The sequence below is a fragment of the Carcharodon carcharias genome, chromosome 12 (genome assembly GCF_017639515.1).
Source record: "Carcharodon carcharias isolate sCarCar2 chromosome 12, sCarCar2.pri, whole genome shotgun sequence".
Taxonomy (NCBI): Eukaryota; Metazoa; Chordata; class Chondrichthyes; order Lamniformes; family Lamnidae; genus Carcharodon; species Carcharodon carcharias.
Genome location: NC_054478.1, coordinates 136,704,303 through 136,720,639, shown reverse-complemented (window position 1 = coordinate 136,720,639; position 16,337 = coordinate 136,704,303). Strand labels below are relative to the sequence as shown.

General features: G+C 44.2%; 1 protein-coding gene across 2 annotated transcripts in view; it reads right to left on the bottom strand.

Moving 5' to 3' along the window:
• usp40 (ubiquitin specific peptidase 40) overlaps positions 1-16,337 on the bottom strand; it is a 149,338-nt gene that overhangs the window by 53,017 nt on the left and 79,984 nt on the right. For both annotated transcript variants that reach the window (XM_041200781.1, XM_041200780.1), the window contains exons 13-15: positions 12,395-12,566; positions 5,670-5,754; positions 4,478-4,548 (exon numbers count right to left, since the gene is read on the bottom strand). In XM_041200781.1, coding sequence (XP_041056715.1) covers positions 4,478-4,548; positions 5,670-5,754; positions 12,395-12,566 — 328 coding nt within the window. The remainder of the gene's footprint in view (positions 1-4,477; positions 4,549-5,669; positions 5,755-12,394; positions 12,567-16,337) is intronic.

Below are 16,337 nucleotides of genomic sequence, written 5' to 3'. Positions count from 1 at the left end.
CCAGAGCGTGTGTCACTGATCATGGTCAGTGCTATGTCTTGGTGCCTCCCCCCTCCTGGCACCAGCATTGGAGGCAGCCTGCTGACTCTGCTGTCCTGTTGGCCTTGATGGCCTTGGCGGTCATCCTCTGGCCAGTGGAGCCTGTGCTGGCCCCGCCTGGGAGGGAGCAGCCAGTTGCCACAGCCTCATCAGATGCTACGGTCACTGGCAGAGAGGTGGAAGAGCTGCAGCCGTCATCCAGAGCATCCTGAGACGGGCTCGCAGAGACAACAGGTAGCTTGTGTGCCAACGTGAGGTCATTCTGGATCTCCCTGCTCGCGATTAATGGATGGGCACCTAGCTGGGATACTGGGTGCCTCATCCATCTCCCACACTGACACTGACCACCCGAGGTCAGTGCCTCTGTGAGGGCTTGTAGGTCCCAGCGCAATCCCAGGAACCCCTGATTCTGTTCCTGGAGCTGCCTCCCCGGGAGAGTTGCCGCTCTCAATGGCGGAGGTAGTGTACTCGGCCATGAGGGGCAGCACAGTGTTGATGCTCCGCATGGACTCCTCCATAACAGAGACCACGGCATACCCTCATGGATGTCTGCCAGATCCTCCCGCATATCTCACTGGACTTCCAGCATCTGTCGCCTAATGGATGACTCCAGAGACTCATCACCAGCCTTCAACTCAACATCGTCCTGGTTCCCAGCAGTCCTTCGATTGCTGGTGCCCTGGGCGCACTCTGCCCCTGCCTGCATCTCGAGCAAGTGTGAAGTGCCCTCACCGGTGTACACCAACATTCCAGCTGCTGATCTAACACACACCGAGGTGTTGGTATCTGCGCTGGTTCCTGGTTCAGAGAGCAGATGTGACGCAGGTGCATCTAGAGCCTGGCAGTCCTCTGGCATCAGGCGTGGCTCTTCAGGGTCCCCTGTGATTTGCTGTGTGGTGGCTAATCTAAGGGGGAACAATGACATGTCATTAGTTTAAGTCATCAGACTGTCACTATGCATGCCAGACACCATGGTGAGACCGTGGCAATCTGCATCATGGTGCCATCATCTTTCAATGATCTATGGGGAATTCAGTTTTGAGGCTCTCATCAATGATGAGACAACACAAATATGCCTGCACCATCCGAAACTCTCACCTTTGTGCTCTGCACTCTTACCTTCGTCCATCACCCCAGCCTCTCTGCGACTGGTCGACCGAGGTGTGTGCTGGCTCTCCATCTCCAAGGCATCCTGCTCATACCTAGTGAGGATTAGGAGGTTTTGGGAGCTTCTGCCGGTCCGCGTGCTTTCAATGCTGTTATGGGCCATCTTCTCCTAAAAGGACAGGGAAGCATTGATTAGTCCACTCTCTACCTGCAGCCTGGCCAACCACATCTTAGGTGCACCTTGAAGGGCACAGCCGAGTTGTGGCCCTTGAGCCACAAGCCAAGTAGCAAGGGTTCTTCCCCTTGGCTGGCTCTGGTGTCATTGACAGTTAGCACGCAGACTTTAGCTTCCCTGAGCTCCACGGGGTGGGGGGGGGGGGACAGCCAGACCATAACACTGCAACACATTGATCCATGCCAACACGATACTCACCCTTCCTGAGCGCAGCATGTCGTTAAACCTCTTGCGGCACTGGACCCAGGTGCACCGTACAACATCACGGCTGCTGATCAGCGCTGCCATGTCCTCCCAAGTTCTTTTCGTAAGGTGTGGTAGCCTCCACCTTTCATCCCTGGGGACAAGGGTGTCCTTCCTGGCAGCCACCTCCTCCAGGAAGACAGCAAGGCACTCATCAGAAAACTGGGGGGCCGAGTGCCCACCTGATCTGCCCTTCCATCTGACGTCTGCAGCTGCACTGGAAGCCATAATTCCCTGTTGACAACACTGAAGATGTCTTCTTCGCTGGCAGTCTTCCAGGGGCTACCTGGGCTGTTTTTACTCCAGCCACCAGGTCGCCCCCGCTTGGCCCTTCCCAATCCCTGCTTCTCAGTGAGGAGCTGAGTCTCACGCTGGGCTGGCCTTAATTGGCCCGCCAGTGTGAAGTCGCGGTCGGGGGCCGATCGCAGTCAGCGGTCCGTTTCCCGGCTGCTCCCGGACTCGCTGACCACGCCCACCGCCAAGCTCAAAACTCTGCCCATGAAGTTCGGCACAATGTTACAAATGGATCTAAAAAAAACTCAAACAACTTTCTGCGCAATAAAAAAAATGAGTAGTAAACAAAGATAAGTATTAGAGGGCAATAGGGTGAGTGTGTATGTGTCTGGATCACTCCCAGTCTCAAGGTGCTCACTCACTCATCCTCACCCACTGAAAGAGGGTGCAAGATGGTGTGTGCACGGGAGAGGGTGAATGAGAACTCTGATACTGGAAGAGAGCCAGACTTATGGACACACACTGTCCTCGCACACAAACTCTTTCTGCCACCTTGCAGGCATTCACTTTCTCACCCCCTCCCTATCACCCATCTCATGCACTCCCTCTCTTCCTCCCCTCCCCTCTCTCCCCCCCTCCACACGCGCTCACTCCCCCTCTCTCTCCCCTCCACGCACGCTCACTCCCCCCCTCTACGCGCGCTCACTCCCTCTCTTTCCCCCCCTCCACGTGCGCTCACTCCTCTCTCCCCCCTCCACGCATGCTCACTCCCCCCTCCACACGCACTCACTCCCTTTCTCTCCCCTCCACATGCACTCACTCCCCCTCTCTCCCCCCTCCACACGCATTCACTCCCCCTCTCCACACGCACTCACTCCCTTTCCCCTCCACATGCACTCACTCCCTCTCTCACCCCTCCACACATGCTCACTCCCTCCTCCACACATGCTAACTGTCTCTCTCTCACTCCTACACATATGCTTACTCTCTCTCTCCCCCTAAACATATGCTCAGTCTCTCTTCTAACACTCTCTCTCTGTCCCAACACTCACTCTCTCTTACCCAACACTGCATCTTGATGTTATTTTATACATTCTTTTTGGCCTCTTCAGGACCTCTCATTTCTACACCTTGCTGAATGGCGAATGGGTAAACTGTTTCTATTCTCTGCAAAAAACACCATCAAACTGCCATTGCAGCTAATAACTCTGAATTTAATTGAGAGGACTATGCCTAATAATGCACATTAGATCATGGCACTGACATTCTACTTACATAGTTTTCTTAGCAGTTTGGTTCGTAGCCTGTTGAACACAATGAGCATTTTGTGCATCATACTTCCTAGGCAGGATCCATATCACATGGGCAGGGAGGAGCTTGTGGGGGTGTTAAAACCCCTTTGACCAAGCTTTTGGCTGTCTGTCCTACTATCACATGTGGCTTGGTGGTCAATTTCACTTCATAATGCTCCTGTGAAACATCTTTGGATGGCTTTTAGCATGTTAAAGGCGATGCTTAAATACAAGTTGCTGTTGTGTGTGTGCACATGTACGCATTCGTGTGCGTGAATGCCTGTGTGCGCGCGCTGTGTGGGTGTGTGTGAGCATGAGCATGCATGTGTGCAAGTCACAGAAATGCAAATGCATACAACTTGCATTGATATGGCACCTTTAACATAAAAGGTGTTTCACTAATAGGGACAGGAAAATGGATGCCAAAAGGCTTTGCTGAAGTGATTATTTAAATGTGCAAAAGAAGGTGTAGAGTTTAGAGAATAAATTTACAGACAAGGCCTTGGGGAAGAGGGGAGGCACCATCAATAGAGTAGGGAGAACCTATATCTCCTGCTGGAAGAAATCAGAACAAGGGAGCATGGTCTTAAAGTTAGAGTTAGGCCTTTAACGGGTGATGTCAGGAAGCACTTCTTCACATGGTGTAAATCTGGAAGGCTTGCCCCCCAAAAAGCAGTTGAGGCTGGGAGTCAATTGACATTTTCAATTAGAAAATGGCAGAACAGGCTTGGGGGGACTGAATGGCTTACTCCTGTTCCTATGTTTAAAACTCAGAAAGGTTATGGTGATGTCTGCTACTAAAACTACTGCTTCTCAACAGAGCAAGCATATGCTGGGGTTAGGAGGGGAATAGTGGCTTTCATGCACATAAACATAGAGAAGTGATGCTGCCCTTTTGACCTCTGAAACTCTTTTTTTCAAATTCAGCCCAGACTGACGGAATGAATGTTGCCTCCATCTAAAGGCTCCTTGTGAAATGGATTAGGGTAGTCTCAGTTAAAGGAGAAAACTTCCCCGAACTCAGCAGTAAACTGACAATCTCACACAGAGAGGCCACTGGATAAGTGGTTTGGAAAAATGTCAATGCAACACAAAGTACTTCACTGAGGCATATTGTTAGGCCAGAAGAAAAAAAAATAGCTTTACTCAGCATCTAACTGTGCTATATCTGATCCAGCAATGTTTGGTGCTAAAACAAGGTGCCCAAAATAGAAAATGTGGCATTTCCCCAGCACTATTAACCCTCAAGCCCTGATGAGCATAAAACAAAAATCACAAATATATAAAGTGGAAAAATTATGCCAATCACAAATTAATTGTTAATTACCTGGTTACCGTTCCATACAAAGAGAATGGCTCCATCTGTAATGCCCAGGCTGTGCAAAGAGGCATGGTCCTCTGGGTTGAGAAGGGAGGAAACTGCGATCAGTACTTATCTTGGAATGTGATTAAATCTTATTACCCACCACATGGTGATAAGGCAGCAACACCAAGAATTATTCTCTGTGTTTACCAATGGTGCTACAAAGGCAACCATTGAAATTAGTTTTTTATCACACGATTTTAATTTCTGGCCTTTGGTTAGTTCAGTTGACTAAATGGTTAGAGTATGGTGCAGAATGATGCCAACAGCCTAGTTTCAGTCCCTATACTGGTTGTGGTAGTTCATGGGAGCCTGCCTCTTTGCCTTGCCCCATGCTTGATATGGAGTGGTGCCCTTCAAACTATATAACCAACTGTAACTCTCTAATGGAAAGAGATGCCTATGCCCTTTGTGGACTACAGCTAATTACATAACTACATTACATTTAATTGCTTACCAGGAGTGCTGAATAAAATGTTAAATAGTTTATAATGTATTTTAATTGTACCAAATTACAGTGTATAAAAAAGCCTGATATGGTTACAAGTTCCACCGTGAGATGCCATACCCATTCAGAACCCTTGCGACTTCATCTTTATTGGTATTTTATTTGCAGATTGCCACCACTGCCATGCTTCACTGAAAATTACAGAATTAGAAAGGATATTTTTGGCCCACAGAAAAGTGGAAAATGGTAACGTGTTTCAACCGAAGAAATTTAATACCCTGCAATTACAACACAAAAGCACTGAATAAAAGTCTGGCTAGGAATGATTTGAAGCTGTAGGAGTAAATATAGCTCGAGATAATCAAATGGTTAGTGCTGTGATGAAGGAACCATGGAAATACTATCTAAAAAAAGCAACCACTTATTAAATGCAGATTTATAGGATTGGGTGAATATTCTAGAGTTTCACTTGATTATTGCTTAAAATAGGAAGGTTTTTTTTGCAGAACCTCCCCAAGGATATTAAATAAATCTGGTAGGGTCATGACAAGGTGAGTTACACATGGCCTACTGATAAGTATAGGCTCAAAATCCTTTTCTTTTCTCATGTTTTCCTACACATAACACCAAGGCAGCTATCTTGGAAAGTATGCCTTCCGTCAGCAGAGACAGCTCCCAATAACTGCTTTTACATCCACTATTCCTTACCATTGAAGGTCTCGTAAAGGTGAAGACCGGCTGGCAATTGCTTGGCAACAGTGATCACCATATCACCCTTCCAGAATTCCAACAGCTGCAATGAGAAATTTTTAGTTACATTATGTACTGGTATTTGAGATGTTAATTGTTGCTTATAGCATACAGATTGGTCCGCTTTTAGACAAGACTGGCTTGTAACAGTATTACCAAACCTCTGAAGAGGAAGCCCAGTCCACTGGAGCTTTCCATCACTTAAATGAATAGACAGGATACCTGCTCCCAGATTGCTGCCAATGCTATTATTAAACAAGAGGGTAAGGATTGGCAAGAGCAGTGAGGTTCCTTATCCCTAATCATCCTTTTTCTGTACCACCATTTTGCTGCCACTGAACACCTGCCCAACATGAACATAAACTGAGAAAGGAGGAAAAAAAAGAGAAAAAAAAACTTATATTTATCTCACATCTTGCACAAGTTCAGGATGCCTCAAAGCACTTTACAACCAAATTAGGTATTGTTGGAGACACAGTCGCAGTTGCAATGCATCGTATGTTGGTTGTGACTGGCTAAGGAATGATTGCTGAGACATAGGTGTTTCTGAACAATAAGTAGTTTATTGGAAGAACATAACTATTTACAGATCTACAAAACTATAGGTGTTACTCAGTCTAAGCCATGAGCATTCTCTCCTCTTCACTCTTGGTCATGTGTTGCTTACATCATCATGTGGGTGATACTGTTTCTCCAGTCCCACACATTAACCCTTTCAACCCTGAACACCCTAATACTACATGATGTAGGAAACTCAGTAGCCAATTTCTACACAGGAAGCTCCTACAACCAATGATAATATCCAAATGATCTGTTTTAGTACATGTTGGTTGATGGATAAATATTGGTCAGAATTAAATGACTCATTGTCTAAACAGTTACAAAGGCAACCTGTTATCTAATGAGCTATTAATGATGGCAAAATTATTAAAAACAGCACAGCATTTTGAGGTACAAATAACCTTTCATGTTTTGTATTAATGTGCATCCTCGCTGAAGATGTTATTTCAATGCTGACACTAGGATTTCAGTAAAGTGTAAAATAGTGGGTGCATGAAAATTTGATAAACAGGAACGATTATTCATTTAGCTCTCCTAAATCCGGTGGTGATTGGGAGAGGATTTTGAGTTGTAAAAGAACCACAGGTCCATCGTTGGTAATGGGACAGTTGAGAGAGGGGTGGAAAGAAAGGAAAAAGAAGGAAACAGGGTTAAAGAAATGATGGAGGAGAGGCAAGAGGATGAAAATGGTAAAGAGGGAATGAGACAGGGAGGGGAGGAAAGGGAGAAAGGAAAACAAACAGAAGTGTGAGGTTTGGGAGAAGAGAGGGGGAAGGTAAGAAAGGCGAGAGGGGAGATGGGCCCTGAGTTTAAATTAGCCTAAGGAACTGACCCCATAAAACTTGGCACAGTCACCATAATGCACTCCAGACCAACTCAAGCCTGGCACCAGCCATCTGCTCTGATTACAGCATTTAATGTGATTTTAGAGTTGGGGCAACGGTTTCATGTGTAGTATGAACGCACTATCTGCACTCTTCCAACAGTCAAAAAACATGCGTCACAAGTTTCAGGAGCTGAGCAAAGGGCAATTGAGTCAATCAGTGAATTTTTTTTCCTGCAAACAGCAGTTTCCAGCCTTGAACAACCCTTCAAAAAGACTAATGAAGCTCTCCAACCACTCATGTAATCTACGCAGCCTCTCCGAGTTAACCTGATCCAGTCTTTCGGAGCTCCACACATGCACTCTGCATAAAATTTGGCATCCATTCTCCTCTGTCTCTGGCCCTTACACGATTTATTTCCTTCCCACTACTTCGCTTTCTTCCTTTATCCTGCTCTTTCTGCTTCAAGCCTGCAAATTCTCTTTGAGATCTCTCCTGACCTTGCAACTGATTTTTGGAGTCTCTCCAGGCTATTGGACTTCTTGTGCCCTTTCTAATCACCCTCCTGGCTTTCATAACATCTCCCAGTCTCCTTAGCTAAATTTAACGTCCGCCTCTGAACGACTCCAAGACGCTGTACAGGATCATGTGAGAGCTGATTTGTGCAAGACGCAACACCATTGTACCAATCAAGGACAAGGTCAGCAGGATGCTATTGACCAATGAGGGGCAGGAGGCAAGGTGGATGGAACAGTTTTGGGAGATCCTCAACCAGTCCAACAAGGCATCTGGGATTGACGAGATACCAGTAAGGCTACTGAAACATGGCAAGAACATTGTCACAACAGAGCTCACAGACCTGTTCAACAAGACCTGGACTGCGGAGGACATCTGGATAACTTGAGGTGAGGAGTAATCGTCAAGCTGAAAAAAGAAAGGGGAGCTCAGCGACTGCAACAACTGGAGGGGCCTAACACTGCTGTCAGTACCTGGTAGGTCTTCAGCACGGTGCTCCTCAACAGATTGAAAACAGAAGCAGACAGTTACTTTCGTGAAGAACAGGCAGGTTTCCTGGGTGGCAGGTCACGCTGTAAGTAGATCTTTATGCTCAGGAACATCATAAAGCAGAACTTAAGAGTATCAGAAGGCACTTGTTATCAACTTCATTGGTTTCAAGCAGGTTTTCGATAGCATCCATTGTCAGTCACTCTGGTGCATGGCAAGACTGCAAGCCATTCCAGAACAGTATATTAACATCTTCAAAGTCTTATACCGCGACTCCAGCTGCTGCATCAAGGCCAGCATGGGCATTACGGACCCCTTCAACATCATCACAGGAGTATGGCAAGGCTGCATACTCTCCCATTCCTTTTCCTCTTGGTTACAGATTTTATCATGAGGAAGGTGTTGAGTGCAGATTTTTGCATCCCATGGCAACACCACCAGTTGACGGACCTGGATTTTGCAGACAACATCGGGTTGCTGGCCGAAGAATCACGCATGCTCCAATACGTGGCCACCGGCCTTGAGAGTAGTGGTGCCTAGGTTGGTCTATGCATCAGCTACAAAATAACCAAGGCAGTGATGACTGAACAGCAACAAAGCCCTCCGGTCACCATCGGGCAACCGAACATCGAGAACATCGACCATTTCCCCTATTAGGAAGCAACATCTCTAGGGAGGGTGACGTGGAGATTGAAGTCCACAGAAGAATGAGCAAAGCAGCATCGGTCTTCCACTGGCTCCGCACAGTCTGGGCACCCAGCACCATTAGCTTGGTCATGAAGCTGTGGCTCCACATGTCTACAGTAATACCAAGAGCAATCTATGCCGGCGAGACACGGAAGAGAAGAGCAAAGTGTCAAGCAAGTTGGAATTCTTTTACCAGCGCTACTTATGAGAGATGCTGGGCATCACATGGAGAGACAGCATCATCAACAAAAAGTGCTAGAGAGAACTAGTCAGAGGCACCTACAGGACATCATGACAGAGAGATGACTGAAGCTGGCTGGACATGTTTTTCACCTCCTGGACTGGCAGTTGAATAGACACCACTAGACAGAAGACAACGACAACGGGGCCAACCGCAGAAGAGCTGGTGAAGTACATTTAAAGAGGACCTCCAAGAGTGGACCACCACCTGAGCGGCAGCAAAAGGCACTGCAATGAACCAGGGCTGGTGGTGGAGTCTTGCTGAGACTCCCCACATGGGACTGGAGGAATTAAGTCTAAGTAAGTCTGATACGTTAAATGATTTGGTTATTTATCCGCTCCTTAAAATTTTCCTTACAGTCCAATACCTTCTAAATTATTGTTTCACTTTCTCATCCGCTTAAGATTTTTCTCCCATTCCCTGACGCTCCACTGCTTAAATTTTATTATCCATAATGAACTTATTTTGCAGCCTTATGGCTTATCAACCTCCACTCACTCTCACCACTTTTTATACGGTTTAAATTGGCTGGTAGAACGAAAGGTGCTGATAATCTTAACCTGTGCCAGGTTTCAGGAGGGCAAACTTCACTACATGGGCTGAATTTTGCCCTTGACGGGTGGGTGGGCCCAACCGACTCAGCGGGCGGCAGCCAATCGCCACCGCCGAAATGGTGCGCTTCCTGTGCGGGCAGGGGGGTTCCCCAAACGTGAGAGTACGCTCTTTCACGCGTGCGCGCAAAAGAGCGCACATCTCCCTGAGGTTAAGTGGTGCCTCAGGGAGATCGCTGAAAGGTTTTGAAAGTTTAAAAATAGAAAAATAAAAAAAATCATTAACATGTCCCCCTCATGTGAAAATGTCACACGAGATGGGACATGTTAATAAAGTGCACAAAAACTTTAATAAGCTCTTTTAAAGCCGACATGAAAACTCATCCCGCCACTGGATGAGGTTTGTTAAAAAAAACACTTACCTGCCTGCCCGTTGGACCCGTGCATTGAGCCAAAGTTTGCACGGGCTCCTTAAATTGGCGTCAATTGCTGAGTTAAGGGCCTTAAGAAGGCTATTAATTAATGGTGGGCTGTGTCACGCTGCATAATGCGCCCACTCACCTAACTATCACGATGATGCATGCTGACGTCAGCGCGCGACATCTTAAGCGCTAACATGCGGGCTCCACCATCTGCACGTCAGCCAGAAAATTCAGCCCCATATGTACGAACATACAAATTAGGAGGAGTGGGCCACTCCACCCCTCCAGCCTGTTCCACCATTCAGTAGGAACATGGCTGATCTGATTTTAACCTCTCATTCCTGCCTACCCTCCGATAACCTTTTACCCCCTTGCTTACCAAGAATCTATCTACTTCTGCCTTAAAGATATTCAAAGACTCTGCCTCAACTACATTCAATTTGGAACGAGTAATTTGGAAAAATTTGGTAATTGCCTAACCTACCAAGAGATGATGAAACTAATGGAGAATACAAATGAAAGTAAAGAAGATAAAAAATGTTGAAAATAAACAGGTCCCCAAGTCAAAGGAAAGGAGCGAGTCAGTTCATACATCTCTAAAGGAATATGAATGATGGCATGAAGCAACAATTCAAGCGTTTAGGGAATTGAGTTGCAATCATAGGGCAATTGATTATAAGGTGAGACATACTATTTTGATTTTGTACACATGGTCAGGTTTTACTTGGATTACTGTATGCAGTTTAGGTCTCCTCACATGGTGTTTGGTAGAGGGGTTTTAGAAAGGATGCTCAGAAGGGCCACTACACTAATTCCCAGTATAAAGCATTTTAGTTATCTAGATAGGCTAAAATAGCTGGGACTCTACACATTAAATAAACATTGACTTAAAGCTGATCTGATTGAAGTTTATAAAAAGATTAACAGAATAGATTGTGTTCCAGTTGGCAGTTTACTTCAATTAAATACATTAGGGTGGACTGGGGAGTGTCACAATTTTAAGTTGGGCCAGATCTGGATTAGATGTCAGGTGGTGGTTCTTTTCCCAGAGAATGGTGCACCTCTGGAACATGCTGCCATCTCTTGCAGTTGTCAGTAATTTTCTGAACTCCTTCAAGAGAAAACTAAACCTGTTTCTAGCTGGGGCAGACATCACCTCATACAAAAGCTAGGTACTGCAGGGCAATTTAGGGCCAGAATGATATCTCAGACTAGTTTTGATCACTTAGGTGAGTTGGAGAGGAATTTCTCAGATTAATTTCTCCAAGATTGCCTTGGATTTTTTAAAATCTTGTTTCTCACGTCTCTCAACTAACATTTAGAAACAGATTTACACAGGTATCATTATATTCCCTGTCTTAGACCTCGCTGTACGCAAATTGCTGCAGCATTTCCTACATTGCTACAATGACTACATATCAACATAATACTTCATTGGTTATAAAACAATTTAAGCTGTCAGACAGAATGAAAGGTGGGGCGTAAATGGAAGTCTTCCTTTCATATCACTATAATCTATATGTAATATTAAGTGTCCTTCTACTCACTATGAGCAACGTTGCAGGTCATTCTAGTAAATTTTCATAAAATCAATCTGCAATAATAATCTGACCTCTTTCACCCATCCATATTGACCTGCTTTAGGGGGTTTACTACCCCTGTGCACATTGTGAATTCAAAGGCAATTTTTCTTTGTCATTCTTTTTAACCCTAATGTCTGCATTAATTAGCCTCTGTTTAGTTACATGTACTGGATTATGTAGTGAAGATTCTTCTAATCTGCTATAGCCCAACTTCACAGTGTCCTGCAAGTTTGCTGCGCACTTCTCCTATGGCACTGGTGTAAACCCGCTGCTTGTACTATTTTAACAAAATCATTAACCTGTTCGAAACAAAAGGGTCAATTACTTCACTAAAATAGTGTGCAAAAATTCCATATAACTGTGCTAAATAGTGACCTAAAAACAGCACTCAACAGAATTTCAACTCCTTGAAGAACTCTATTTTGCCTCTTCCTGGTTAAAAAAATACACTTCAATGTCAGTAACCAGAGGATTTAAGATAAATGGCAAAAAGGAAAAATCCAGGAGGGGAGATGATTTTTTCATGCAGTGAGTTGTTAGAGTGCTTAAAAGGTGTGTAGAGGCAGATTCAACATTACTTTCAGAATGGAATTGAGTATTTACAAAAAGGAGAAACTTGCAAGGCAATGAGCAAAGAGCAGAGGACAGAAGACAATTGGGTAGCTCTTGTAAAGAGTAAGCACAGGCAACAATAGGCAGGATAGCACCTCTGTTTACTGTATTATTTTATGTGAATTTAGCAAAGCAGTGAGCTATAACGAATAGATTACAGTACATCATATTGGCATTCACCAAAGTTCTGCACTCACCTGGAAAATAGCCTGTCTGAGATCACCAACCGTTTTCCTCCTATCAATAGTTATTGTCAACACACTATCTTTCTGGGAGGAAGCTGGGTGTAGGGCACCATTATCAAACTTATATTCAGGACCCAGGTGAAGATGGACTTCAATGTTATTGGCTGCAGAATCGAACTCTGCCCTGGATTTGAAATGGTATAAATAAAAACTTGTCAGTTTTTTTTAAATGGAAGTGATAAGAGGCAAAGTTTTGCATTGTAAACCATATTTCTTCAGATTTGCTTGAAAGCAGATTGGATTCATTTGATATAGGACTTGAATCCCATGTGGGGAATGAAATCAATGGATCTCACATGACCTGCATCAGGACCAGAACTAAATGGTCACATTCCTTCACACAACATAATATATTTGTTAGCAGTAAAGTCCATGGGATTAAAGGGACAGTGGCAGTAAAGATTTCTTAAAAATGGCTGAAGGCAAAAAGCAGAACGTAGTGGTGAACAGCTGTTTTTCAAAATTGATGGAGGTATCAGTGGTGTTCCTCAGGGATCTGTTTTAGGAACATTGCTGTCTTTGAAATAGATTAATGACTAGGGCTTGGATATACAAGGCATAATTTGCAGATGATATGAAATTCCAAAATGCAGCAAACAATGAGGAGGGTAGTAACAGGCATCAGGAGGATATAAAAACAAAAAAACTGCGGATGCTGGAAATCCAAAACAAAAACAAAAACAGAATTACCTGGAAAAACTCAGCAGGTCTGACAGCATCGGCGGAGAAGAAAAGAGTTGACGTTTCGAGTCCTCAAAACGAGGACTCGAAACGTCAACTCTTTTCTTCTCCGCCGATGCTGCCAGACCTGCTGAGTTTTTCCAGGTAATTCTGTTTTTGTTTTTGATCAGGAGGATATAGACAGACTGGGAAAATGGGCAGACATATGACAGATGAAATATAACAACAAGAAATAGGAAGAATGAGGAGAAACAATATGAAATAAATCATACAATTCTAAAAGGCTATTTAAAAAAGTATGTGGGTTCATTGCCTTTATTAATAGGGAGATGGAGTACAGGAACAAGGAAATTATGTTAAACCTTTGTAAAACAATGGTTTCAGAAAGATCTATCAAGGATGAGGGCCTTCACAGACATGGAGAGGCTACAGAAGCTAACGTTATTCTCCTTGGAGCAGAGAAGGTTAAGGAATTTGGTCGCAGTGTTCAAAATTATGAACTGGTTTGACAACAGTAAATAAGCAAAGCGGTTTGCCACGGCAGAAAGATCAGTAGCCAGAGGACACAGATTTAAGGTGATTGACAAAAGAATCTGAAGCAACATGAGTAAACACTCTTTTTGCACAGCGATTGGGAACGGGCTGCCTGAAAGGCTGACTGAAACAAAGTCAAGAGTAACATTCCAAAAAGAATTGGATAGGCTCTTTTAAAAAAAAATATAGGGTATGAGGAAAGAACAGGGGAGTGGGGTTAACTGAATAGCTCTACCAAAGAGGTGACAAAGGCACAATGGGCCAAATGGACCCCTCCTGTGATGTATCATTCTATGATCCTAAAAACATACAAGGTCCATTTATCTTGTTTGTTTGGGATTGAATGCAATTGTTAACAAACAATATTCTGCACTCCATCATTAATGTGCACAACACGCTACTGTGCTATGGAAAAACAGCACAGAGATTTCACAGCTTCTCCTGCATCATATTGTATCTAACTTGTGCTTTATAGCTATTCCGCCTGTTTGCCCGACTAGAGACGAGAACAACCTCAACTGCAAATTTTGAGGACCGGACTTCATGGACAGAAAATTCCTATTGACCTAACATGGTGCAGCATCATCAATGCACTGAGTGAAAGCACTTCTTTTAGGTGCAGCATGTTAATCAGGAATAAATATTTTAGCTTCCAGCACTATGAGTTAAAAAAAAAACATGAGGACTGGAGAATCGCAAACATTACGCCCTTGTTCAAAAAAGGTTGTAATGATAAGACCAGAAATTAGGCCAGTCAATTTAACTTCAGTGGTGGGGAAGCTTCTAGAGACAATTATCCAGATTGAATTAGTAGTCAGGTAGAAAAATGTGGGTTGATTAGGAAGAGCCAGCATGGATTTCTATAGGGAAAATCATGTTTAGCTAACTTGCTGGAGAGGTAATATAAAGGGGCACAATTCTTAAGGCTGTGCATGAGCAGAGGTACCTGGGCGTATATATGCATAGATCATTGAAGGTAGAGTGCACAGTTAAAGCATACAGTGTCCTGGGCTTTATTAATAGGGGGCATAGAGTACAAGGAGAGTTAGGTTATGATAAGCTTATACAAGACACTAGTTAGACATCAGCTGGAGTAATGTGTGCAGTTCTGAGCACCACACTGTAGGAAGGATATGAACATATTGGAAATAGTGCAGAAGAGGTTTACAAGAATGGTTCCAGGGTTGAGAAACTTGAATTAAGAAGATAGATTGGAGGGGTTGGGGCTGTTCTCCTTGGAGAGGAGAAGGCTAAGAGGAGATTTGATAGAGGTGTTCAAGATCATGCGGAAGCTAGACAGTAGATAGGGAGAAACTTCCCACTCGTCAAAGGATCGAGGACGAGAGGGCACAGATTTAAAGTGATTTGCAAAAGAAGCAAACGTGATGTGAGAAAAACTTTTTAACACAGCGAGTGGTCCGGGTCTGGAATGCACGCAGGTTCAATCGGGGCATTCAAGAGGGCATAAGATGATTATTTAAATAGAAACAATGTGCACAATTATGGGGAAAAGGCAGGAAAATGGTACTAAGTCATAATACTCATTTGGAGAGCCGTGCAAACACGATGTGCCATAACCCTTCATGCCCTTCTGCATTATAATGATTTTGTGATTCTGTGATCAATGATATGATAAGCCAAGTTACAGAGGGGCCCAAACTGCACTGTTAACAACCTTCAAGGGAACTTCAGGATATCTCTATGTACCTAAACTTCTAACAGGCGGAACCTGTTTGAATAGACTCTATTAATCCATTCTGTGTTGTACCATCTGCTAGACTATCATCTGAGGCTCTTATTCCATAGAAAAGATTGCAGGTTTAATACTGTATTTGCAATGTTGTTGCTATTAGAAGCAGCATCAAAGCACAGTACTCATCAACATTGAGGCCAAGATTCACATTGTGTTGCATCACAGAATTATAAGTATACTTGGTTAGTATAGTATTCAACTTGTACCTGGACCATAGTAAGTGGGAGCCAAGCTGCAGCTGGTAGAAATCAAATTCACATCATCGCATGGCTTTTAATGTGGTTGCTTTTACCAGGAGAATTTGTATAAGCTTTATATTCACATTTAAAAGCTTTATCCCAAATCACCAAGCAGTAACTGTTTCGCCTTGTTCGGCAGTATATGTGGTACCTTTCTGCTTTTAATCAAACTTACGTGCATTTCCAGATCTCCCAGTTTTATTACAGTAACAAGACAATTTTTTCTCACTCAAGTATTTTCCAACTTTCCAGACAGCATGACATGTTTGACAACCTTTTGCTTTAAAAAGACAAGGTAACTCTATCCACAATGATGCAAACAAACAGCAAGAATCCCAATACATGAGCTTCCCCAAGAGGAATTGCTAAATCTGTTTGTAATCTACCCCTATTTATCACCATGGTAGTGCCACACAACATGGAGGGTATCCTCCATGTAGAGACGGGACTTTTGTCTCCACAAGGGCTATGTGGTAGTCACCCCTGCCGATACTGTCATGGACAGATGCATCAGCAGCAGGCAGGTTGGTGAGGGTGAGGTCAAGTTTATTTTTTCCCTCTTGTTGGTTCCCTCACCACCTGCCGCAGACCCAGCCTAGCAGTTATGTCCTTTAGGACTCAGCCAGCTTGGTATTTAGTAGCATTAGTGAATCACTCTTGATGATGGACTTTGAAGTCCCCCACCCAG